This window comes from Procambarus clarkii, chromosome 56 (assembly GCF_040958095.1).
Source record: "Procambarus clarkii isolate CNS0578487 chromosome 56, FALCON_Pclarkii_2.0, whole genome shotgun sequence".
Taxonomy (NCBI): domain Eukaryota; kingdom Metazoa; phylum Arthropoda; class Malacostraca; order Decapoda; family Cambaridae; genus Procambarus; species Procambarus clarkii.
In genome coordinates this window covers 27,974,246-28,002,118 of record NC_091205.1, presented here as the reverse complement: position 1 = coordinate 28,002,118, position 27,873 = coordinate 27,974,246, and the positions used below count along the sequence as shown (strand labels likewise).

General features: G+C 48.5%; 1 protein-coding gene across 3 annotated transcripts in view; it reads right to left on the bottom strand.

The window, feature by feature from the left end:
- Positions 1-27,594, bottom strand: part of LOC123770904 (proteasomal ubiquitin receptor ADRM1-like) — a 30,562-nt gene extending 2,968 nt beyond the window's left edge. Inside the window, exons 1-6 of one of the 3 annotated variants that reach the window (XR_011223083.1) lie at positions 27,142-27,588; positions 15,970-16,111; positions 7,674-7,805; positions 7,394-7,510; positions 6,713-6,948; positions 5,326-5,477 (exon numbers count right to left, since the gene is read on the bottom strand). Coding sequence is in view for 2 of the 3 variants with exons in the window: in XM_069305995.1 (XP_069162096.1) it covers positions 5,992-6,136; positions 6,713-6,948; positions 7,394-7,510; positions 7,674-7,805; positions 15,970-15,978 (639 nt within the window). In the remaining variant the exon portion in view is untranslated. The other 2 variants (XM_069305995.1, XM_069305996.1) reach the window with 2 other exon arrangements.
- Positions 27,595-27,873: the final 279 nt, after the last annotated feature.

Sequence of the window (27,873 nt, the reverse complement as noted above, 5' to 3'; positions counted from 1 at the left end):
ACCATCGGAGCCCGCCGCCGTAGAACCGCAGAGGGCCAGGGCAGAACGAAGTTCAGAGAGAGAGAAGGGATCATTATAGGGAAGCTGAAGATGAGTGCAGAAATCTAAAGGACGAGACTCAAGGACAGGTTTACGAAGAAGGAAAGATTGGGGAAGATGAAGACCAGAACTAACAGAAGAAAAGTGGGAACCCAGTTCGGAAGCGACCTGCAACGGGTCCGCCACAAGAGTATCATGGAGGTGAAGGACCGGTGAAACATAGGGAACGAACTTACCCGCTATCTTGCGGATACGCTTCCAGATCTGGGCCAGAGGGGTCTCGGACGTAATTGTTGAGACATAAGATGCCCAACATTCACGTTTAGCCGTACGGATGGCCCTACGGGCCACCGCACTCGCTTTCCGAAAGAAAAGAAAAGAATCGGTCGTCTGCCTACGGCGGTGACTCTTCCAGGCACGCTTACAGCGGACAGCCCGAGCACAGTCCGCATTCCACCAGGGAACGCACTTCCGTGGACCCCGAGAGGAAGAGCGAGGAATAGAGCGGAGGGCAGCGTTGAAGACAGTGTCATGAAAAAGGAGGAGAGCGCGAGAGAGAGGCAGAAGGGAGAGGTCAGGGAGAGCAGCACTGAGGGTAAATAGGGTCCAGTCTGCCTTAGCAAACTGCCACTTAGGGAAAGAGAGGGAAGGGCGAAAAGAGAAAAAGGAAACAAGGATGGGGAAATGATCACTTCCATGGTCATCAAGAACCTGCCACGTGAAATCTAAGTAAAGAGAAGAAGAGCAGAGAGAAAGATCAAGACAAGAAAGGGTGCGAGTCCGAGAGTCCAAATGAGTGGGCTCACCAGAATTCAGAAGAGACAGGGAAGATGAGAGGAGAAACGGCTCAAGGAGGCGACCCCGGGTAATCGTCAGAACGTCACCCCAAAGAGAATGACGACAATTGAAGTCACCCAGCAGGAGCACAGGCTCCGGCAAGGAGTCCAGGAGGTGTTTCAAATCAGGAAGAGAGAGCGGGACACTCGGGGGGAGATAAATGGAACAAACTGTGTACCATTTCCCCACAAAGATACGAGCAGCAGAACAATGGAGAGGTGAAGGAAAAAGTAAAGGAACAAAGGGAACATCAGCCCGAATCAAGAGAGCAGAAGAATTAGAAGCCCCAGCAATGGCTGGGGGGGGGGAGAGAAAGGAATAGCCACGAAAACGACCAGGACGAGCACCAAGCATTGGCTCCTGGAGACAGACACAAAGGGGCGAAAACCGCGAAATCAGAAGTTGGAGTTCGAGGAAATTGGCGTAATAACCTCGAACGTTCCATTGAAGAATGGACAACGACGAGAAGAGAAAGGACAAAAACAGAGAACAAGGAAGAAACAAAGGCGAAAGAGCAACAGAGCACGTTAAAGAATATCAGGGTCAGGATCAGGGTCAGCAAAGTCAGGGTTAGGGGGCATGGGTAAACTGAGCAAAGACGGAGGGAAGGAAACGGGAGAACAGATCAGAGGTGGGCGGGCAGGGTCCGGAGGAGGAGGAGGAGGAGGAAGAGGAGGAGACAACGGAGAGGAGCCGTCAAGGACAGCAGCAGGAGGAGGGGGAGTAGAAAGAGTGGAGCGCACCCCAGCAAGAGCAGCAACCGAAAGGGAAGCAGGGGCCAAAGAAACTTCCATAGCAGGAACAGGGGGCGCAAGCACTGAAACGGGAGGGGAAGGAGCAACAGAGCCAGAAGGAGGAGCTGAGGAAGAAAGCGAAGCCTTCTTACCCGCCGGGGAAGAGGAAGGAGAGGAGCCAGGCTTACGCTTCTGACTTAAAGAGACCGGTGTCCCAGCAACTACGTACCGGGCAACGGATTCCAGTGTCTCAACAGGAGAAACCGAACGAGAGCACACACGACGGCCGTTAGGAGAGCGATGGACATCCGCCCGCACCGACAGGCGGCGGGGAGAGCCGATAGATGGAGGAAGAGGATGGGAAGGAGGATCGGAGGGGGACGAGGAAGAGGACACAGAAGACACGACAGACCGGGTAGAAGGAAGGGGAACCCCAGACAGAGGACCAGGAGGAGGATCCTTCGGGAGAGAACCCAAAGGAACAGAGGAGGGGGCAGTGGGCGCATCAGGGTCCAAGGCCCGGAAACGGTTGTGAGTCTGAGGAAGGCGGGAAGGACGAGGAGAGGAAGAGCGCAACACGCGAGCATAAGAGATATTAGCATAAGGCGGGAGCCGGCGAACCTGGCGCCTCGCCTCAGGAAAAGATAAACGCTCCCGGTGCTTCAGGTTGAGGACGGCTGCCTCAAGCTTGTAATGGACACACGCACGGGAGAAGGTAGGATGGGCCTCACCGCAGTTGAGGCAACGAGCCTGGGGAGAAGTGCACTCCGACTTAGAGTGACCTTCGCCACCACACAAAGGACAGAGAGAGACAGTCCCGGAGCAGCGGAGGGCACCATGCCCAAACCTCCAGCACTTGTTGCAGAGCCGAGGAGAAGGAATGTACTCCTGGACAGAGCACCTGGCACCAGCAAGAATGACAGAGGGTGGAAGGGTCCTACCATCAAAGGTAATCTTCACAACCCGGAGGGGTTGACGGCGACTACCACGAGGGGGACGAGTAAACATGTCCACCTGGAGAATAGAATGGCCCTGGGCAGCGAGGATATGTCGAATATCGTCGTGGCAGTCGCGCAGGTCCCGAACACCGGTTGCAACATGGGGCGGGAGCAAAATAGTGCCAACACTGGCATTCAACTGAGCGTTCTTCGAGACCCGAACGGGGGTCTCGCCAAGGCAGGATAAGGCAGCCAAGCGGGAAGCAGCATCTTGAGAAGGAGCAGCAACGACACGTGTACCGAGACGAGTGGGGTTGAAAGTAATGGAGGCATCCACGGAATCAATGAGATGTCGATGAAGGGAGAAATCGTCAGGAGGCGCAGAATCAAGAGGGAGGAGATCAAAATATTTGGCCCACGAAGCGGGACCAAAAAAGGCTTGATAGGTAGCAGAACTGGAAGGAATCGAGCGAGGGCGGCCGTGACGAGGACGGCGGTGAGAACCTCCAGAGAGAGAGGGGTTAAAAGGCGCAGTAGTTACAACTAGAGAAGGAGCCGCGCCAGGGGACGAGGTAGTCACCACTGGGGGCTTGGGGCTCGACCCAACCACAGAGGAGGGAGGGGAGCCAGGGGAAGGAGTCAGAGAGGCCAAAGGAGGAGCAAGGTCGGGGCCCAATGCAGCGGAGGCTACAGAGCCCGGTCTTCCAATACGGACCGACTCGGGGGCTTGGTCGCCCACCCCACGAGCCTGAGAAGGTAAGCCAGAAGCAGCCGAAACAGGGGTTATCATCTTGACGAAAAGAAGAATTCACTCACGAATGTGCCCCCACACCCACCATGGAGCCACAATTAGAGGCTGGACACCCAACAAGAAGCTATCGCCGATCTTGTCGGGGCCTCCTAGGGGTGCGTCGTGAGTATACGCCCCACAAACGCCACCTTAAGAAACCGACAGTCCGTCGAGATCGGGTTCAGTGACGAAGTGGGGATTGACAATAAAAGGTTCCCCTCGCTCTCGACGTCGGGTACTGCAGTTCTACGGGTGCATGAGTATGCCTCCTCAAGCACCCGGGCGTCAAAATAGAAGAAGTCCATGGAAGAACCAGAACGAGCAAAAGGTCGGCAGGAAACGGCAAGCAGATAGGAGAAGAGGGGGGAGAAAAACGAAACAGAAGGAAAAGGAAAAGGTGCCCAGCAGAATTGGAGAGGACGGCAGCAGGAGCACAAGGCTAGAAAAGGACAGAGGACTGTCCTAAGGAGCATCACACTCCGGCAGCCGCCCACGAAGCCCCCACACGGCGACAACGAGCTGAGCGGGGAGGGGGTGCCCAGACTGAAGGGCACTGCTGAACAAGCTGACAGCCTGAAATTACAATTAACAACTTAATACACTACAAACTGTATTTGCTTTCATATGAACAATAATGACCTTTCGAGTGACACCTTTCAACTTTGAACCTGCCTATCATGGATCCCTCAACAAAAAAAAAAATTACATTTGAAATTGCATATTCTGATTACTAATATACATAAATCTCCAAAAATAAGTATTTCCTAATTCTGAGCATCATTCAGTAGACCTCAGTGCTATAATTGTATTCTGAAACATTATCTCCTAAAGTGTTACATGGAACAAACTTAAGATATCACAGAAAATAGTGTTAAAACTACAATTTTCCCCCATCGGAAAGTCAAATAGCCTCATTCACTCATGGTCCCACCTTTGAGAAACTCTTAAGAGCTGCATCCTCATAAATACTATAAATGTTTCCATTAATAGATTGGTTCTCAATCTCTATACACCGCTTCTCCTACTAGTTGTCCATCATACCAAATGGTAACATCAATTTCACAGTGAAGTTGGCCAAAACATGGCAAAAATGAATGATCAAACTCTTAAAAATGTGATGACTCCCTTCAATAACACAACATTTAGCCCTTTTCGATAAAATATTGATTAATTTTTATTTTACATTCTGTAGTTATTACTCATTTTCAGGTATACATCTAAATTATACAATATTTGCAAATGTAAATAACATTCAACACATCCTTATGTCACTAACATGTACGTCAACTCTACAACAATGAATTGTACATCAACATGTTAATTATTTGACCTTAGCACCCTTAGATATCCAATTACAAAACCACTATTCTTGGCACCTTGCAAACAATTAGATGGACCTGTGTATGTTCACCACCAGGTTATCTTTGTTGACCATGTCACCTTGGTTTTCCCAATATTTTAACACTTGTCTGTAGTGAGACATCACATTATCATTTAAAAGGTCAATGCAATGGCCTGTTACACCTTTAGCTGAGCGAGTTTTTCAACAAAACTTTGCAGTTCTTCCCATACATCACACATTTTCTTAATGAGGAAGGGACATCCTCTACTGTCTCAACTCAACTATTTTCTTACGTTGAACCTTACCACCGATTTTCTTGGGACCCATGGCAAGATATATAATAACCATTTATGTTCAAAACCCAACAAAATACTATAATTCTTTACAAAGAATTCAAGCATCATTGTCACTAGACGGGAGGCACTGGTAAACCGAGGCGCAGTGGCTGTGCCACCACGCACTAGGTCGACCATACGCCTATCAACAAACTTCGTTCCCCGAGGCAAAGATTGTCATCAGATTCGGATTTCACAAAGAAATTGGGCTTGTAACCCAAAAAGTTCGTAAAGAGGGGCATTCGTAAACCGAGGTCGGTCTTGTATTAATATACATACTACATATTAAACCCAGACAAGCATATTGTACCTGCTGGAACTGAGAAGTGACTGTTCCTCGGAGTTGTTCAGTAGGAGGTAACTCAGACGTTGCAGGAAGATAAGGACGAAGTTGATTCACAAAATCTTCATTGGTCAAGATCGGCTGAAGAGCTTCTGCAGTCATGGCCGAACTCAGATCTACTTTTGGAAAAACAGATTTACAAATACAACTAAAAATAAATATTTATGGTACATTTATCGGAGTGGTAATGAATAATACTAAATTCTTACAATGGTATCAATTAAATGTGTGACCGCCTATGATATGTATTGCTCACTAAAACCTTCTGTAAAAGGGCACGACACCTATTTTTAAAGATGAGGAAAAGCATCAAGTGATAATTTCATTGCTAATCATACCAGGGAATGTCTATACAAATTATAACTTAACAGTATTTACAAAATAACAGGACAGAACTTTAAAACACTATTGGGGATACATCTTTCAAATGCTTTTGTACAATGATAGTTGAAGATTACTTAGTTTGGAAGACTGAAAATATAAGGTACAGCACGAAAGATAATACTGAATACCTGTAACCTAAATTTCCCCTCCCCCCCTCAATTTTGCCCTTAACCTTGTTACAATATGTGTGATAAAACTTTAGTTAATACTTCAAAAACTATCTTTTTACCTACAGATTCTGATCCAGACTTATGCCCTACTGGTATAAAAATCCAAATATTCAGGTGCAGGTGTCAGGGTGGTGGTAGCAGCTGGAGTGGTGGAAGCTGTTGTTGTGGCAGAAGTCGAGCTGCTACTTCCACTACCGCTTCGACCCCCTCCACTGCCAGACCTACTGCAAATATGTGAAAAAACAATTGCCAACCAATTATTATGATTTAACAACTATAAATAATCCTCAAGTTGGGTTCAACATTTATGATGTTTTTCAATGAAAATAAAACAAGGGGGAGAATCAAAAGTACAAGTACCAGTACAAGCCCAAAATACATATTTGAAAACATATATCCAAACACATTATTTAAACAACACTATTTACTTTAACATGTCTGCCATTATGAACACAGCTCTATAGTACTCGGCAAATTCTATACCAAAACTTGACAGTCCAAACCCTTGTTCTCAACCAATCAAACGAAGCATTTCAAATTACAACATAAATACTGTACGCTTAATAGAAAATGCTCCCAAATCTCAAATTACTTGCTTTCTGAAAGCATTTCTGCCACATTTGTGTTTAGTTTTATAATATTTATACTTTTCTACACTAAAATGACATGCCAAATTTCTTTCAATACTCTGTTAAGTTCACTACTACTACTGGTTAAAGTCTTGTCAAACTAGCTAATAAACTATTTAAAGAAATATTTATACAAGGTTGTCTCAATACATATTTATATAATAAACTAACCCTGGACCAAGCAGTGTTGCCAAACTGGACATTCCACTTCCCAAGATCTGCATCAGCTGTTGCGAAATATTCCCAAACAGATTCTGGATATCAGAATCCCTTAAATTGGTAATTTCCGATCCCAGAGCAGGATTTGCAGTTGAACCAGATGGGCGCTGTGACCCTGGAGCTGGTGGATTATTGAGTAGTTCATTCACTTTGCGAGACTGCTCATCATCCTTGTCCGTCTTGGGCACCTAAAGTAAAAAAAAAAAAAAAAAATTGTTGCATTTATAATACAACCTGCTTGGGTATGATTACCAAAATGGTCTCTATACTGTATATATGTTTTATTATCTGCTATAGATGGAGCATTACCTTCCAGCACATTATTGTAAACACCAATTCACAATGCACCATCGAGCCCTCGGCACATTAGACAAATTACCATTGGTTAGTTCAGCAATCTTACCACCTATGGAGGCAAAACCTTAAAGTACGCCAATATTGTGGAAGGTCATGATGTGCCACATGTCATTTATATCGAGTTATTTGCTGTAAATGTAAACACCTACTACAGTACTTAACAATTTCTACTTTAAAACTACTAGTCTTTACTTGCCAATACATTTTGCCCTTCTATAACAATTTATCAACAACCACAAATTCAATATCATATACAAGTACACTATTTTTTTTTACCTGCATCCAAAAGAAGAGTCGTCTGCTTGACGATTTAAACTTGAGTACATAAACTCTACCAGTGGTGCACTGTGACACACGCTTATATTCACAGTCATCAGGGAAAATAATCAGATCCTGAAAAATAACAGCTTACTTTAACATTTATGCTTTCAAGCCACATTTCAATTCAAAATATAAATAATTAAGCTTTTGACAATCTATACATGCAAGTGCTTGGCAAATAAAACTGCCTTGCCTTTCAATTGATGTAAATGGTGTAAATTGATGTAAAGTAAACCTCTTCAACTGTTCCAGTGCCACGGTCCTTCCAACAGAAATGCATAAGGGAATCATCTGCTTGGTACAGATACACCAAACCCTTCCTCTTGTCTGGGTACACCATCTGTCCTTTGGTGTACATCTTCCCAGCCTGTAGATTACAACAAATTGAGCTTTCGTCAAATATGTCAAGCTAAAAACCACTTTAATCAGAGCATCTTTGACTGCAAGACAGATGGAATAATACACCACTAAACGCTTCAAGAATACATAACATCAGAAATTGACTGGGTGATTCTTCCATCAATAATTATAAATAAATTTAGTACTGTATGTTTGGACAAATAGCCATAATGCAATCACAAAATATTAAGGTTAACCTATCAATAGACAGGTACTGTACGACTCTTAGACACATGTGAGTAACAGAGTGACTTGCAATTCCCAATACATTATTTTTATAGGGCCACACAACAGAACCTCATGCTCCTCCAAAGGGAAAGACATGAGGACAGAAACCTCCAGAAAGATGCCTACCCCCAGGGAAACCCAAAGGAACCCAGAAAGCAAAATTGAGAGGGAGTCGAACCCAAGTCTAAAAACGTACAGGTATGAAATATCCAGCTCCTGAATAAAAATACCATGCATGAGTATGAAAATACCCCCCCCCCCCCCAGCAGGAGTATGAGTAGCCTGGGAGAAGTAAGTAAGTAAGTAATTATCAAAAGAAGGCACCAAACCGGGAAGGCTATGTAGCACCATCAAATACGCAAAATAATCAGAGGGCGCTAAATATCACCAAGGATGCCAATACGAGAACAAAAACGCATAAGGCGAACGATATCAAAAGTATCCGAGTCACCAAGAATTCTATCGAGGAACAGGTGACCGCGAGGGGCGGTCGGAAAGCAAGACACACGCTCGTCCTGGAAGTCAGGACATTCAAGAAGGACATGCACGACCGTAAGAGGGACAATGCAACTAGGACAATAAGGAGCAGGGCGGCGCTCCATCAAGTGACCATGGGTTAAGCGAGTATGGCCAATACGCAACCTCGCCAGAGCTGTTTCCCACCGCCGGTTACGGTGGAAGGAGGACGGCCACGAGGAAACACAACATTTAAGAGTACGTAGCTTGTTACCAGTAACAGACAACCAAGAAGCCTGCCAACGGGTAAGGACTGAGGAATGGATAACCGGGTAAAAGTCGGAATACGGAATGCCTTTACGAGAGATGGGACAAGAGCGGACAGCTTCCTTAGCGGCAGCATCCGCACGCTCATTTAAAGACACGCCAATATGGCTGGGAACCCAACAAAACTCAACCGACTTAAATTTACTGTGAACGAGAAACAGCCAATGCTGGATCTCGACAACTACTGGATGAACTGGATTAAAGCACCCGAGAGCCATGAGGGCACTACGAGAGTCAACAACAACCACAAAGGAAGACTGACAACGAGAAAGCAGGAGACGAAGAGCATAGAGAATAGCATAAAGTTCCGCTGTAAAGATGCTAGTCTCCGGAGGCAAGCGACACATATAAGTGCGATCAGGAAAAACAACAGAGTAGCCAACACCGTCCGCTGACTTAGACCCATCGGTGAAGACAGAAACGGAGCGGGAGCGAGAAGAAAAGTGCTCAAGGAAAAGGCGTTTTAGAACCGTAGGAGGGGTAAAAGCTTTAGTGATACGAGTCAAGGATGTACAAAACCGCGGAAGAGGGACCCTCCACGGGGCAAAGAAGGAACAACACGACGAGAAACACCAGAAATTCGAACGGAAAGAGAATCCTGTAGGCGAGATAACCGGACAGAAAGAGGGAGGTGGTGAAGAGGAACAGGAACCGCAGGAGGGGTAAAAGTTAAAGCACGACAGAGGCGAGAGGAAGGATGTTGCAAGGACAGCGCAAGATAGCGAAGACAGTAGCGATCACGGCGGTCCTGGAGAGACAGGAAGCCAGTGTCAACATACAAGCTAAGGACGGGAGTCGAACGAAAGGCACCAGAACTGAGGCGCAACCCAGTATGGTGCAAAGCATCAAGACGGCGAAGAGTAGAAGGAGAAGCAGACGAGGAAGCAGGGCAACCATAATCGAGCTTAGACAGGACGAGAGAGGAATGTAAAGCAAGGAGAGTGCGCCTATCTGCCCCCCAAGAAGTATGGGACAAGACCCGAAGGAGGGTAAGGGCCTTAGAGCACTCAACACGGAGGTAAGAGATATGGGGAGACCAAGACAAACGAGTGTCAAGGAATAACCCCAAAAGCTTCGCGGAATCTTTGTATTCAAGGGGATGACCATAAAGTGACAAAGAGGGACGAAGAACAACCCGTTTCCGCGTAAAAGTCATGGCACAAGTCTTAGAAGTAGAGAACTTGAAGCCATGACCTGTGGCCCAAGACGACACGGCATCAATTGCAAGTTGAAGCCGGCGTTGAAGGAGAGGCGAATCATCACCCTGACAACAAAGGGTAAGATCATCGACATGGAGAGCGGAGAAGACACCAGAAGGAAGAGAGGAAAGAAGACCATTGAGGGCAACCAGAAAAAGAGTAGTGCTCAGAACACTACCCTGGGGCACACCTTCGTATTGCTGAAAAGAGGGAGACAGCGCGGTACCAAGGCGCACCCGAAAGGAACGACGAGAGAGGAAGCTGCGGAGAAAGAGAGGGAGATGACCACGAAGGCCAAAAGAATGAAGTTGAGATAGGATATGATAACGCCAAGTGGTGTTGTAAGCCTTTTCTAGGTCAAAAAGGACAGCAACAACGGAGGTCTTCGCAGCAAAAGCAGTACGAATATAGACCTCCAAGTTCACCAGGACATCTGTCGTGCTGCGGCTCTTGCGGAAACCAAATTGAGAAGGGGAGAGGTGGTGATGGTGTTCCAGGAACCACATCAGACGAACGTTAACCATACGTTCAAAGAGTTTGCAGACACAACTTGTGAGAGCAATAGGGCGAAAGTCCTTAGGGGAAGTACCCAGAGACCCCGGTTTGCGAACAGGGAGGACAACGGCATCGAGCTAGTCCTCAGGGACTGAGGACGACTCCCAGATCCGATTATTCAGACTCAGTAAATACTGAGACGTGCTCGGAGGGAGATGGCGAAGCATCTCATAATGAATACCATCGGAGCCCGCCGCCGTAGAACCGCAGAGGGCCAGGGCAGAACGAAGTTCAGAGAGAGAGAAGGGATCATTATAGGGAAGCTGAAGATGAGTGCAGAAATCTAAAGGACGAGACTCAAGGACAGGTTTACGAAGAAGGAAAGATTGGGGAAGATGAAGACCAGAGCTAACAGAAGAAAAGTGGGAACCCAGTTCGGAAGCGACCTGCAACGGGTCCGCCACAAGAGTATCATGGAGGTGAAGGACCGGTGAAACATCGGGAACGAACTTACCCGCTATCTTGCGGATACGCTTCCAGATCTGGGCCAGAGGGGTTTCGGACGTAATTGTCGAGACATAAGATGCCCAACATTCACGTTTAGCCGTACGGATGGCCCTACGGGCCACCGCACTCGCTTTCCGAAAGAAAAGAAAAGAATCGGTCGTCTGCCTACGGCGGTGCTTCTTCCAGGCTGCACGCTTACAGCGGACAGCCCGAGCACAGTCGGCATTCCACCAGGGAACGCACTTCCGTGGACCCCGAGAGGAAGAGCGAGGAATAGAGCGGAGGGCAGCGTCGAAGACAGTGTCATGAAAAAGGAGGAGAGCGCGAGAGAGGGGCAGAAGGGAGAGGTCAGAGAGAGTAGCACTGAGGGAAAATAGGGTCCAGTCTGCCTTAGCAAACTGCCACCTAGGGAAAGAGAGGGAAGGGCGAAAAGAGAAAAAAGAAACAAGGATGGGGAAATGATCACTTCCATGGAGGTCATCAAGAACCTGCCACGTGAAATCTAAGTAAAGAGAAGAAGAGCAGAGAGAAAGATCAAGACAAGAAAGGGTGCGAGTTCGAGAGTCCAAATGAGTGGGCTCACCTTAATTCAGAAGGGACAGGGAAGAAGAGAGGAGAAACGGCTCAAGGAGGCGACCCCGGGTATTCGTCAGAACGTCACCCCAAAGAGAATGACGACAATTGAAGTCACCCAGCAGGAGCACAGGCTCCGGCAAGGAGTCTAGGAGGTGTTTCAAATCAGGAAGAGAGATCGGGACACTCGGGGGGAGATAAATGGAACAAACTGTGTACCATTTCCCCACAAAGATACGAGCAGCAGAACAATGGAGAGGCGAAGGAAAAAGTAAAGGAACAAAGGGAACATCAGCCCGAATCAAGAGAGCAGAAGAATTAGAAGCCCCAGCAATGGCTGGGGGGGGGGGAGAGAAAGGAATAGCCACGAAAACGACCAGGACGAGCACCAAGCATTGGCTCCTGGAGACAGACACAAAGGGGCGAAAACCGCGAAACCAGAAGTTGGAGTTCGAGGAAATTGGCGTAATAACCTCGAACGTTCCATTGAAGAATGGACAACGACGAGAAGAGAAAGGACAAAAACAGAGAACAAGGAAGAAACAAAGGCGAAAGAGCAACAGAGCACGTTAAAGAATATCAGGGTCGGGATCAGGGTCAGCAAAGTCAGGGTTAGGGGGCATGGGTAAACTGAGCAAAGACGGAGGGAAGGAAACGGGAGAACAGATCAGAGGTGGGCGGGCAGGGTCCGGAGGAGGAGGAGGAGGAGGAAGAGGAGGAGACAACGGAGAGGATCCGTCAAGGACAGCAGCAGGAGGAGGGGGAGTAGAAAGAGGGGAGCGCACCCCAGCAAGAGCAGCAACCGAAAGGGAAGCAGGGTCCAAAGAAACCTCCATAGCAGGAACAGGGGGCGCAAGCACGGAAACGGGAGGGGAAGGAGCAACAGAGCCAGAAGGAGGAGCTGAGGAAGAAAGCGAAGCCTTCTTACCCGCCGGGGAAGAGGAAGGAGAGGAGCCAGGCTTACGCTTCTGACTTAAAGAGACCGGTGTCCCAGCAACTACGTACCGGGCAACGGATTCCAGTGTCTCAACCGGAGAAGCCGAACGAGAGCACACACGACGGCCGGTAGGAGAGCGATGGACATCCGCCCGCACCGACAGGCGGTGGGGAGAGCTGATAGATGGAGGAAGAGGATGGGAAGGAGGACCGGAGGGGGACGAGGAAGAAGACACAGAAGACACGACAGACCGGGTAGAAGGAAGGGGAACCCCAGACAGAGGACCAGGAGGAGGATCCTTCGGGAGAGAACCCGAAGGAACAGAGGAGGGGGCAGTGGGCGCATCAGGGTCCAAGGCCCGGAAACGGTTGTGAGTCTGAGGAAGGCGGGAAGGACGAGGAGAGGAAGAGCGCAACACGCGAGCATAAGAGATATTAGCATAAGGCGGGAGCCGGCGAACCTGGCGCCTCGCCTCAGGAAAAGATAAACGCTCCCGGTGCTTCAGGTTGAGGACGGCTGCCTCAAGCTTGTAATGGACACACGCACGGGAGAAGGTAGGATGGGCCTCACCGCAGTTGAGGCAACGAGCCTGGGGAGAAGTGCACTCCGACTTAGAGTGACCTTCGCCACCACACAAAGGACAGAGAGAGACAGTCCCGGAGCAGCGGAGGGCACCATGCCCAAACCTCCAGCACTTGTTGCAGAGCCGAGGAGAAGGAATGTACTCCTGGACAGAGCACCTGGCACCAGCAAGAATGACAGAGGGTGGAAGGGTCCTACCATCAAAGGTAATCTTCACAACCCGGAGGGGTTGACGGCGACTACCACGAGGGGGACGAGTAAACGTGTCCACCTGGAGAATAGAATGGCCCTGGGCAGCGAGGATATGTCGAATATCGTCGTGGCAGTCGCGCAGGTCCCGAACACCGGTTGCAACATGGGGCGGGAGCAAAATAGTGCCAACACTGGCATTCAACTGAGCGTTTTTCGAGACCCGAACGGGGGTCTCGCCAAGGCAGGACAAGGCAGCCAAGCGGGAAGCAGCATCCTGAGAAGGAGCAGCAACGACACGTGTACCGAGACGAGTGGGGTTGAAAGTAATGGAGGCATCCACGGAATCAATGAGATGTCGATGAAGGGAGAAATTGTCAGGAGGCGCAGAATCAAGAGGGAGGAGATCAAAATATTTGGCCCACGAAGCGGGACCAAACAAGGCTTGATAGGTAGCAGAACTGGAAGGAATCGAGCGAGGGCGGCCGTGACGAGGACGGCGGTGAGAACCCCCAGAGAGAGAGAGGGGTGAAAAGGCGCAGTAGTTACAACTAGAGAAGGAGCCGCGCCAGGGGACGAGGTAGTCACCACTGGGGGCTTGGGGCTCGACCCAACCACAGAGGAGGGAAGGGAGCCAGGGGAAGGAGTCAGAGAGGCCAAAGGAGGAGCAAGGTCGGGGCCCAATGCAGCGGAGGCTACAGAGCCCGGTCTTCCAATACGGACCGACTCGGGGGCTTGGTCGCCCACCCCACGAGCCTGAGAAGGGAAGCCAGAAGCAGCCGAAACAGGGGTTTTCATCGTGACGAAAAGAAAAATTCACTCACGAATGTGCCCCCACACCCACCATGGAGCCACAATTAGAGGCAGGACACCCAACAAGAAGCTATCGCCGATCTTGTCGGGGCCTCCTAGGGGTGCGTCGTGAGTATACGCCCCACAAACGCCACCTTAAGAAACCGACAGTCCGTCGAGATCGGGTTCAGTGACGAAGTGGGGATTGACAATAAAAGGTTCCCCTCGCTCTCGACGTCGGGTACTGCAGTTCTACGGGTGCATGAGTATGCCTCCTCAAGCACCCGGGCGTCAAAATAGAAGAAGTCCATGGAAGAACCAGAACGAGCAAAAGGTCGGCAGGAAACGGCAAGCAGATAGGAGAAGAGGGGGGAGAAAAACGAAACAGAAGGAAAAGGAAAAGGTGCCCAGCAGAATTGGAGAGGACGGCAGCAGGAGCACAAGGCTAGAAAAGGACAGAGGACTGTCCGAAGGAGCATCACACTCCGGCAGCCGCCCACGAAGCCCCCACACGGCGACAACGAGCTGAGCGGGGAGGGGGTAGCCTGGGAGAAGCTTCGGCACAGCTTGTTTTAACAAAATAACTGGTCACACAGACCACAATGCCCCCACCAACCAAAACACTCCCAAACCAAGGAAAAACAAAGTCACAGATTTACTTATTAAAGGCTTTAATATATTTAATTTATTTAATAACACAGATTAAAGGTTTACCTTAAGGGCGAGGACCACCACAAGTGAGGAAGCCCCCCTGAAAGGAGTGTTGACTGAATGCCCCCAGGGAAAGATAACCTTCACCATGCAAGGCTAGTACTTACAGAGCGCACAGGGAAGGAAACCCTGAGCACATGCAGTTCCAGTACACTAAACACCTGGCTCACGCACACATCCCTATAGGAACACACCGCCTCAAAAGCAAAAACACCAAAGAAAACGGGATGCCAGAGCAAAGTGACTACCAGGCCCGGACATCAGTATAGAACTAGACTCTGCATGCCCTGGCTGACCCAGGCAGGTGGGTGGGGGCAGACTAGTGAAGAAGGGGGAGGGGGGGTGGCAGACTAGTGAAGAAGGGGGAGGGGGGGGGGGCAGACTAGTAAAGGGGGGGGGCTAATTTTACAACATTTTGTTTTCATTGTGGGGGAGTTCGTTTGGGAAATTTTAGTCTACGGTTTCGTTTTAACCATGCGGTAGTCTGTTTTGATTTGCTTATCTTGCTAGGAGTCTTCCCTTGGATGGTGGAAAAGATGATAAACTTTACATTTATTTAAAGTGTTCACAGGCCATTGCTCCCTGCTCCTCTCTGAGGGGGGGGAGCAGGAGCTGGCTCATAGTTGTTTTGTTGTATAAGATTCGTTCCTTGGAACAAAAAGTTCCAAGTAGCACGGGCTATGGTGAGCCCGTAGTTGACTTTTTTCTCATAGTCCACAGAAGGCCAACAGAACTCTGCAACTGATGACACCTAGTAGTATGGCACTTATTCAGTGTGATAGCTTCAGAGAGCTGACAATTTTCCTCACAGAAAATACAATAACAAAAGCAGTATTAAAAATCAAATTAATGATTTGAATGCACTTGTGTGCAAAGATTCAATGGGCATTATGGAATTTTAATTAATCCAGATTGTAGATGAATGTAGACAATTGGAAACTTACGAGAACAGAAAATTATGGGACACCAGTTATTTCACATTAATATACAAATTTAAACAGGAGGGGAATTAGCAGTAATATCAGAATTTTTTTTAAATTTTCACCAAAAAATGAATAAAAACTCATGAACAATGTTTTTTCTGTCTTCTTAGCAGCCAGTTAGAAAAGTTATACAAAAGTTGTTAAGTTTCTTACTTCCTTCATAATCAACTGCTTCTTTATCCTGACGCTTTTCTTTCTCTACAGAAACAATTTTCCTGTTAGTGAATTCCCGTAGCTGCATGAGAACTACTACATCATAGGCCTCGTAGCAGACTAACACTTCCACATTACGTTCCTGCACAGGAGAAAAAAGAAACACATTAACTGTTATATCCTCAGTATCATAATTCTAAGAACTGTCCAGCATTGCAAACATCACTAAATTATTGTATTGAGTGGAACACCTTAAACCTAAATGGTTCAGAGATTAAGGTGTGGATCAACAAGTAAGTTTGTTTTAGACCTGGAACAGTTCCACACCGGCTAGTCTTAGATGATATAACTACTATTTGAGTCTTATTATTTCCACAACCTATTTTTTTCAGGGGAAAGCCCCTAGTGGCTCCCTGAAGCTACTATACTGATATAGTGCCAAACTACAAGGTGCCATCAGTTGTGGAGTTCGTATTGACAGAACCTGACCCACCTCACAGGTGCAGGGAGCAAAGGCAGTTATGAAAAAAATTTGTCAACTTATTTCTGTTTGCCACCACCAAAGCAAGGCACCCAGAAAGTCAATGCAACAAAATAGACCACAGCCTCAAAACCACCAAATGAACAACAATGTAAACAAACAATTGAAAATTCATGAAACTTGAGCTAGCTCATTTGCCTCCACCTTCCTCAACATTTGGGGGAAGGAGGGAGGCAGTCAGGTGTCAGCCAACTGCTCCACCCTCAGTTCTAATGCTGATATGTATGTGCCTAGTTCCTCTCTCATTGTTCTGACTCTGGTCTTGGTTTCAGCTCAGTGGTGTTTTGCCCTCGAGGCTTTTTCTGTGTATGGTTGTGCAACGTGAGCCACGAGTTTAGTGTTCTTGGAGCTGCATGTGCCCAGGGCTACCTTCCATGTGCGCTCATTAAGTGCTGTCCTTGCGCTGTCAGGGTTCACTCCCTAAAGGGGTCTCCATGCTTGTGGTGGCTCTCGCCCTGAAGGTAAGCTTATTGTCTTGGACTGTCAGTCTCTCCTTGGGTCGAGTGTGTTTATATGCTGGTGGGGCGCACTGAGGTAGGCCTTCCAGATTACCATACATGGTTTGGTCTGCTATTCTCCTTTGTTCCACGGTCGGGTATCTTGAGAGTTAGTGGTACTTAATTTGTAATTCGGTCCTTTTATGGCCTTTATTTTTCATTGTGCCCCCATTCCTCTAAGGGGGGTTTATTTGTGCCATTCCTGACTTATTAGATTTACCTAGTGTCTAGGCATGGATGCTCCCCCTTTTTGGTTTCTCTCTTGCTCTTTCTGGTGGTATTGGGTGCTAATAGGGAAACCTATACAATTATATAGGAGTTACCAGCATGGCGATAACAGTGCCTGGGCATACCTGCAGGGAACATTCACCCTGCAAGCCCTGGTAAACCCCTTATGGGTTTGATGGTCCTTGTGATCCATCCACCATCCCTGCTCTCACTTCGAGCAAATTTCTGGGTTGCGCACCATCCATGCTTTGTGGCAATGTTCAGTTTGTCTGCCTCCACTGCTACCTGTTGGGTCTGTGACAACTTTGGCCTTGAGTCATGAAGGGGATGCTCCCTTCAAGTTGCTCTACTCTGCCAATTTTGGAGGGGCTTCTGGCAGCAACTGCTGGTGTCTTTAGTTCCTGGATTGCAGCAGTCAAGGTTGTGTCCCCGGTTTGAGGTCCGGGGCTAGCAAATGATGCTTGTCTCATGGAATAGGCGGTGATTTTGTCCATACCTCCTTTTCCTTCTTTCTCCTTTGGGCAGGGAGTTTGCCCTTCTCTTTTTCCCCCTGCCCCTGGCCCAGTAGCAGGTTTAGGGTTGGGGTTTTTCTTTGGGATATCCCTTCCTTCAGCTACGAGGGTTGTCCCTTTCAATTTGAGTGTAGATACAGTTGAGCCTTCTCATCTCGCCAAGGTTTCTGGGAACTCCTTTTTAGTTCCATCACACAAAACAATAAAAACCCAGCTTTGAATGTAATGAAACGTCATTTTCTAGGTGAGAGCCCGGAGGCTCCCTAGAGCTATCCAAGCAGATATGTATACAGTATTATTAGACTTTGGCATCAGTGTGAATGAAGTTTTAGGCCTACCAGGGACCACGAGCCAGAACCTGGCCCCCTCAGAGAGGCACGAGGAGCAATGGCCTATAGAACTGCACATGTGATTTGGAGCATTCTATGTCTGCCATTGACCAGGCCAGGCACCCAGAAAGGCAAGCGCCTCAAAACAAGCCCCTCTTCTGGTTAAAACCACTACTGAAACTAACGACTGGACTGAACTCCCCCAAATGAAAACGAGCATGATGTCACATGTGCCGTGTCACTTGTCTGTGCAGCTCCCCCACCCCCGGGAGGGGGAAGGGGGAGCCCCAGACTCCTCATGCCAGCGATCCACACCCCAGTTCTCGGCTGATGTGACAAGGCTCAGTCGTGTGGCTCCAGCTCCAGATTCTCTCTGTTGTGCTATGCCTTGTGTTCAGTACTGCTCTTACAGTGGCGTGTGAGCAGGGAGTAATAATCTAATATTCACAGGTACTCGGGCTGCATGTGCTTAGGGTTCCCTTCCCCGAGTGCCTTGAACTGAGTACTGAGTGCCCCAGCCCTTGGGGACTGGGGTTATCTTCCACAAGGAACCTTGGGAACTACCTCTGTTGGTCTTTTGCTGCTCGGTAATTGACCACCCTGGGAGTGTTGGGGGGGTTTCCTCCTCGCTTTTAACCTTGGAGTAACTGGTAGTTTTTGCACTGGTAGGAGCACAGGGTACTGCGCAGCTAGTTTTCACATATTACAGTGGCCGGCTCTGTTCCTTCCGGGTACGTTGTCCTCTTGCAGGATTTTTCTGTTCATTTTTTTTGTACCTAGTGGGGGGGGGGGCCTGCTTTTGTACCTAGTGGGGGGGGGCCTGCTTTTGTACCTAGTGGGGGGGGGGGCCTGCTTTTGTACCTAGTGGGGGGGGGGGCCTGCTTTTGTACCTAGTGGGGGGGGGCCTGCTTTTGTACCTAGTGGGGGGGGGGCCTGCTTTTGTACCTAGTGGGGGGGGCCTGCTTTTGTACCTAGTTCTGTGGGGGGGGGGGCCTCCTTTTGTTCCCCTGCCCCCTGTTATATTAGGATCTTGACCTCCTGGGCTCGGTGGTTCCCCCGTGTGTGGACACGTCCCGGGGGTTCAGTTTTAGAAATTTGTTTGGTAGACTTGGGTGCCAGTTAGCAGTACCCTGGCTGGGCTTACCCTTAACAAAACCAGTCTTAGGGCCCTGGGAAGCCCTGTAGGGGTGAAAGGGGTCCAATGGATGCGACCCCTGCGTCCCCACTCACTTTTTCAGAGTTTGAAGGTTGCTCTGTCCCCTTGTCTCAGGGCAACGCTCAATGTTTTTGCCTCCGTTATGCTCCCTGTAGAGTACCTTGGTTACCTTGATGTGCTTCCGGGGCTTAGTGTCCCCGCGGCCCGGTCGTCGACCAGGCCTCCTGGTTGCTGGACTGATCAACCAGGCTGTTAGACGCGGCTGCTCGCAGCCTGACGTATGAGTCACAGCCTGGTTGATCAGGTATCCTTTGGAGGTGCTTATCCAGTTCTCTCTTGAACACTGAGGGGTCGGCCAGTTATGCCCCGTATGTGTAGCGGAAGCGTGTTGAACAGTCTCGGGCCTCTGATGTTGATAGAGTACCAGAGTACTCTATCAAGGTGAGGTGCAACAGGTACTCTCAGAGTACCTGTTGCACTTCTGCTTTTCAACGGGGGTATTCTGCACATCCTGCCATGCCTCCTGGTCTCATGTGATGTTATTTCTGTGTGCAGGTTTGGGACCAGCCCCTCAATTATTTTCCACGTGTAAATTATTATGTATCTCTCCCTATGTATGTATCCTATCCCTATGTATTTATCCTCCCTATTATGTATCTCTCTTATGTATCTGTATGTAAGTGACACCTTCGACCCCGAGTCCTGCTGTTACGAATCTTACTAGGATTCTAACATTACTCTTGATGCTTATATTACTATTGTCTTGTTCTATAATTATTATAGTATCCAGTTGGATGATATTAGATTCTTGTATGTTATATATTGTAGCATGCTGTTGTGTGCCTGAGTTGCATTATATTGTATGAGGCTTTTGCAAGTATTTTCATGTTGGTTTCTCCGTGTGGGGGGTTGACCATATTTGGATGTGGCCAGTGTGGGAACTTGATGTCAAGCGAGTGAGTATAGTTCAACCTTGACTAATTCTTATTATTGTTTGCCAGTAAATTATATTGAGTAATGTAACATTATTATATACTCTTATGATTAATAATGATATGAATATTAGTACTACATTTTGTTAGTAGAATTTCTACAATAGTTTATGTGGATGTTTAGTTGATATTGTGGTAGACGCCTGCCCTGGGATCCGACGCTTGGGCAGAGGCTGGCAGCTTTGGTCGAGAGGAGACATGTTTTAAGTTAAGTCCTTGGTAATGGTTATTTTAGCTAATACTCGGTTAATTCTCTGGTTAGATGATTGTGTATTTTCCCAAATTAGAATTCATGTGCTGGTGTGTTTGCTCATTGCTCAATAAGGATTTTATTTATATTATTGCATGCTAAAGAATATTTCTGACTATTATATGTATTATTTAATTGTTATGTTTGTCAACCTTAGCGTAGATACATTGTTTCCCCAAGTTATGCAGTGTTTTATTCCCTTTACCCCTAGACACCTGTTGGCAAGGGGTATGCCAATTACTGAAAGCGGCGGCGGGTCACATTTTGCCCAAACCCCCCTGCAGTTTTCAAAATATCCAAAACATCCCAAATTCGATACCTGAGCCATATTTTGGACCCAATTTCTGGCTCTCTGCACCTATTCACAGTTTGAAATTCCGATTTTTTATACCGAAAATCTGCCAATTACTGAAAGCTGCGGTGGGTCACATTTTGCCCAAACCCCCCTGCTGTTTTCAAAGTATCCCAAATTCGATACCCGAGCCATATATTGGATCCAAATTCTGGCTCTCTGCACCTATTCGCAGTTTGAAATTCCGAATTTTTATACCAAAAATCTGCCAATTACTGAAAGCGGCGGTGGGTCACATTTTGCCCAAACTCCCCCTGCAGTTTTCAAAATATCCCAAACATCCCAAATTCGATACCTGAGCCATATATTGGATCCAAATTCTGGCTCTCTGCACCTATTCGCAGTGTGAAAATTCGACTTTTTATACCAAAAATTAGCCAATTACTGAAAGCAGCGGTGTGTCACATTTTGCCCAAACCCCCCTGCAGTTTTCAAAATATCCCAAACATCCCAAATTCGATACCTGAGCCATATTTTGGACCCAAATTCTAGCTCTCTGCACCTATTCGCAAATTGAAATTCCGACTATTTATACCAAAAATATGCCAATTACTGAAGCAGCTGTGGGTCACATTTTGCCCAAACCCCCCTGCAGTTTTCAAAATATCCCAAACATCCCAAATTCGATACCTGAGCCATATTTTGGACCCAAATTCTGGCTCTCTGCACTTATTCGTAGTTTGAAATTACGACTATTTATACCAAAAATATGCCAATTACTGAGAGCGGCTGTGGGTCACATTTTGCCCAAACCCCACTGCAGTTTTCAAAATATCCCAAACATCCGAAATTCGATACCTGAGCCATATTTTGGACCCAAATTCTGGCTCTCTGCACTTATTCGCAGTTTGAAATTACGACTTTTTATACCAAAAATATGCCAATTACTAGAAACCCTACTAGGAATCCTACTAGGAATTTTAGATCTTCTATTAGAAATCACCTAAAATCCTACTAGAAATCACCTAGAAATCCTACTAGGAATTTCTTAGAAATCCTATTAGAAATAGTACTAGGAATCCTACTAGAAATTCTACTAGAAATCCTACTAGGAATAGTATTAGAAATTATCTAGAAATATTATTAGAAATCCTAGGAATCCTACTAGAAATCCTACTAGGAATCGTATTAGGAATTATCTTGATATGATATTAGAAATCCTACTAGGAATCCTACTAGAAATACTACTATAAATCACCAAGAAATCCTACTATAAATCACCTAGAAATCCTACTAGAAACCCTACTAAGAATCCTACTAGAAATCCTACTAGGAACCCCCTAGAAATCCTTCTAGAAATCATCCTAGAAATTCTAATAGAAATCACCTAATCCTAATAGAAATCCTACTAGAAATCCTAGTAGCGGGTGTTGACGCTCTCTGTGTGCCCAGATATTGTGTGGGTTCCCAGTCATTTATGACTGGATTTCCGGATGTGTTGGCGCGTCCTCGTGCGCTTATTAATCCTGCTATGGCGAGTCTTTGGGAGGGGTATTGCGTCCGGCTTCCGAAGGCAGACTTTCCGGAGAAATATGAATGTACATCTGGACTACAGGGCTAAAATTATCCTTTCACTATTTATGTTAAGTGACAGTGCAGCTTATTCGTTGACGCGTCACTATTCCAGTGTATTGTTGACCAGTGTACAATCACCGAGCGCATATATGTTTCACCAAGTATTTCTGTTTTATGTTCTGTTTTATGTTCTGTGTTCTGCGTTTTTTTCTGTGGCCCTTCGGGCATCTGACTTTGTTCTTTTGTTTTGCCTTTGTCTGTACTTCTGTTATTTCCTAGCATATTTTGCATGTAAAAATAAGTATAAAAAAATTGTATGACAGTAAGGAAATGTACTTATTACACTTAGTATTAAACCTTACTGTCAATTCGGAGGATGGGTTGCAGCCATAGTAATTGAAAACTAGCAACATTTGGCAACTATGTCTAGTGTCTTACACATTAACGCCAACTCGTGCTTCAGTCCTCATTATATCATGTTATTCTCCTCTCCTAACGTAACACAGAGAACCTTGAACACAACACAACAGAGAACCTAGAACACAACAGAGAATCTAGAACACAACAGAGAATCTAGAACACAACAGAGAATCTAGAACACAACAGAGAATCTAGAACACAACAGAGAACCTAGAACAACAGAGAACCTTGAACACAACAGAGAACCTAGAACACAACAGAGAACCTAGAACACAACAGAGAACCTAGAACACAACAGAGAATCTAGAACACAACAGAGAACCTTGAACACAACAGAGAACCTAGAACACAACAGAGAACCTAGAACACAACAGAGAACCTTGAACACAACAGAGAACCTTGAACACAACAGAGAACCTTGAACACAACAGAGAACCTTGAACACAACAGAGAACCTAGAACACAACAGAGAACCTAGAACACAACAGAGAACCTAGAACACAACAGAGAACCTAGAACACAACAGAGAACCTAGAACACAACAGAGAACCTAGAACACAACAGAGAACCTAGAACACAACAGAGAACCAAGAATAGAAGAGAACAGAACAGAACATTGAACTGAATAAAGAACAGAACAGAACAGAAAATAGAACAGAACAGAAAACAGAATAGAACAGAACAGAAAACAGAATAGAACAGAGACCAGAAAAGAGAACAGAACAGAGAACATAATACTGAGCAGGGAACAGAGAACGGAGCAGAACAGAGAACATGGAGAACAGAACAAGGAACCGAACAGAGAACAGGACAGGGAATAGAAAGGACAACAGAACAGAGAACTGAGCAGAGAACGTAACCGAACAGAACAGATAATAGAACAGAGAGCATAGAACCGAACAGAGAACAGAACATAAAACAGAACATAGAACAGAATAGAGAACAGAACAGAGGGCATAGAATAGAATAGAGAACAGGGAATAGAACATAGAACAGAACAAAAAACAAAACAGAGAACAGAACAGAATAACATATATAACGTTATTCTCCCCAAAATGACTAATTAGAATTAAATGATGAGAATGTATTATTTACTACAAGATCTGAATTATTCAAGACGACTGATGACATCACGTTAATGTATAAAATACTACTCCATATGTCAAGTTTATTATTTAATATCCGTTGCAGGGAGCATTCATTGCCAAAATCAAGTAAATATACGTTGGTGATGTTTAGAGAGGTAAATGAAGGGTTGCGACGCTAATTAAGCAACTAGCAAGCGTGCAAACTGACGAGCAATCGTTGGTGGTTGTGTTGCCAAATACCACCATTGCAGCAAGCCTCTCCCACCTCATCTCACGTGAAATTTGACCGTTTTTAAGCGAAGGTACATTCAGCCAAGGGTTAGTTTTGTAGATAAATCGTCAATGTTATATATTGGCTACATTTACCCCCATCCAGTGGGCAGCGGTGGATAGGTTACACCCCCCCCCCCCCCCCATCCAGTGGGCAGCGGTGGCAACCCGTCCTGTTAAAAATAACGTCACTTTTGGCTGGTATGCGCGGCGCTATGGCCAAATTTGGACGTAATTTGAAATGAAATCGACTCACAAAAGTGACGTACTGTTCCATTTTCTGTTTGAGTCGTCCGGCCGACTCTGTAAGGTTAGAATAGGTGACTTTCAATTCACGTTTTTCATACCGTTTTGAAACTTTATGAGAATTTCCTGCCCACCTAACCTATCGGAGGACCCTTAACTTACTGCTGTTGAAAAAAAATACCAATTTTATTTTCATATTTTTCATTTTCAAATTACGTCCAAATTCGGCCATACGGGCAAACGGCCAAAAGCGACGTTTTTTTTAAGAGGACAGGTTGACCGAGGATACACCCCCCCCCATCCAGTGGGCAGCGGTGGATTGGTTACACCGCCCCCCATCCAGTGGGTAGCGGTGGATAGGTTACACCCACCCCCCATCCAGTGGGCAGCGGTGGATAGGTTACATCCCCCCCCCATCCAGTGGGCAGCGGTGGATAGGTTACACCCCCCCCCCCATCCAGTGGGCAGCGGTGGATAGGTTACATCCCCCCCCCATCCAGTGGGCAGCGGTGGATAGGTTACACCCCCCCCCCCATGCAGTGGGCAGCGGTGGATAGGTTACACCCCACCCATCCAGTGGGCAGCAGTGGATAGGTTACATCCCACCCCCACCCATCCAGTCGGCAGCAGTGGATAGGTTACACCCCGCCCCCACCCATCCAGTGGGCAGCAGTGGATAGGTTACACCCCCCCCCATCCAGTTGGCAGCGGTGGATAGGTTACACCCCCCCCCATCCAGTTGGCAGCGGTGGATAGGTTACACCCCCCCCCCATCCAGTGGGCAGCGGTGGACAAGTTACACCCCCCCCCATCCAGTTGGCAGCGGTGGATAGGTTACACCCCCCCCCCCATCCAGTTGGCAGCGGTGGATAGGTTACACCCCCCCCCCCCATCCAGTGGGCAGCGGTGGATAGGTTACACCCCCCCCCCATCCAGTGGGCAGCAGTGGATAGGTTACATCCCCCCCCCCTCCATCCAGTGGGCAGCGGTGGATAGGTTACACCCCCCCCCCCCCCCCATCCAGTGGGCAGCGGTGGATAGGTTACAACCCCCCCCATCCAGTGGGCAGCGGTGGATAGGTTACACCCCCCCCCCCATCCAGTGGGCAGCGGTGGATAGGTTACACCCCCCCCCCATGCAGTGGGCAGCGGTGGATAGGTTACACCCCACCCATCCAGTGGGCAGCAGTGGATAGGTTACACCCCACCCCCACCCATCCAGTCGGCAGCAGTGGATAGGTTACACCCCACCCCCACCCATCCAGTGGGCAGCAGTGGATAGGTTACACCCCCCCCCCCCATCCAGTGGGCAGCGGTGGACAAGTTACACCCCCCCCCCATCCAGTTGGCAGCGGTGGATAGGTTACACCCCCCCCCCCATCCAGTTGGCAGCGGTGGATAGGTTACACCCCCCCCCCCATCCAGTGGGCAGCGGTGGATAGGTTACACCCCCCCCCATCCAGTGGGCAGCAGTGGATAGGTTACATCCCCCCCCCTCCATCCAGTGGGCAGCGGTGGATAGGTTACACCCCCCCCCCCATCCAGTGGGCAGCGGTGGATAGGTTACACCCCCCCCCATCCAGTGGGCAGCGGTGGATAGGTTACACCCCCCCCCCCCATCCAGTGGGCAGCGGTGGATAGGTTACACCCCCCCCCCATCCAGTGGGCAGCGGTGGATAGGTTACACCCCCCCCCCATGCAGTGGGCAGCGGTGGATAGGTTACACCCCACCCATCCAGTGGGCAGCAGTGGATAGGTTACACCCCACCCCCACCCATCCAGTCGGCAGCAGTGGATAGGTTACACCCCACCCCCACCCATCCAGTGGGCAGCAGTGGATAGGTTACACCCCCCCCCCCATCCAGTTGGCAGCGGTGGATAGGTTACACCCCCCCCCCCATCCAGTTGGCAGCGGTGGATAGGTTACACCCCCCCCCCCATCCAGTGGGCAGCGGTGGACAAGTTACACCCCCCCCCCATCCAGTTGGCAGCGGTGGATAGGTTACACCCCCCCCCATCCAGTTGGCAGCGGTGGATAGGTTACACCCCCCCCCCCCATCCAGTGGGCAGCGGTGGATAGGTTACACCCCCCCCCCCATCCAGTGGGCAGCAGTGGATAGGTTACATCCCCCCCCCTCCATCCAGTGGGCAGCGGTGGATAGGTTACACCCCCCCCCCCCCATCCAGTGGGCAGCGGTGGATAGGTTGCACCCCCCCCCCATCCAGTGGGCAGCGGTGGATAGGTTACACCCCCCCCCCCATCCAGTGGGCAGCGGTGGATAGGTTACACCCCACCCCCACCCATCCAGTGGGCAGCGGTGGATAGGTTACCCCCCCCCCCCATCCAGTGGGCAGCGGTGGATAGGTTACACCCCCCCCCCATCCAGGGAGCAGCGGTGGATAGGTTAAACCCCCCCATCCAGTGAGCAGCGGTGGATAGGTTACACCCCCCCCCATCCAGTGAGCAGCGATGGATAGGTTACACCCCCCCCCCCCCATCCAGTGAGCAGCGGTGGATAGGTTACACCCCCCCCCCCCAATCCAGTGGGCAGCGGTGGATAAGTTACACCCCCCCCCCCCCATCCAGTGGGCAGCGGTGGATAAGTTACACCCCCCCCCCCCATCCAGTGGGCAGCGGTGGATAGGTTTTCAAGTGTGGGGCCTCACTTCCCCTGATCGTCCCTCACTTACCTGACACCTCAACTGTCCCGAGGACCTGAGTAGGTTAGGTGCGCCGGGGGCACCGTCCGAAGGTTTTACTGAGACGGGGCTATTACCTGGAGAAGTTGCATTTGCCAGACAGGTCCAGCAGGGGTGCTGCATCTCGGAGCCCCGCGAGTGGCATGTCTATATAGGACTGGGTAGTTTAACCCGACGTCGCTGGAGTATGTGTTCCTGGACTGTCATCTGCCACTTGGAGGGGGGGGGGGGGAATCCTGGGAGCACTGTGTAAGGGGGGGAACCTGTGGGCACTTCACCGTGAGGTCTAGGGAGCACTGTCATCGCCGAGTATAGGAGCACTTCACTGTAAAGTGCCAGGGGAGCTGTGTCGGGTGTGGACCGCCGGCGCTCCGTGTTTACACCTTAGTTGGGGGTCACTCCGTGTGGCGGCGTTCAGGTTCTCCTCCTGCGCCTCACCAGGCGGGCGGGGGTGCTGTAGATTTCTTTCGACTTGGGACCCTATCGTGAACGTGGGTTCGTATCGTAGAACGTGGGTTCTAATGCTGGGGGAACCCAGAAGAGGATGAGTTCAGTATCCCTAACTTGGTGTGGCATTTCTGCGAAAACTGCTGCTTGGTCGTTCACCGCTCGTTAGAGTTAAGGGGAATGGCATCGTTACACACTCTCGCGTCTCATTAGATGGGGAAGGCTAGCAGGAAAACTGTTTCGCCTACGACTGACAGCCTTGGACGAGATCCCCACAGAGGCAACAAACTATGCCTATTGTCCCAATGCCTATTGGGACAGTGCCTATTGTTAGAGAATTGTTTCTCTAGGTCCCTCAGCAC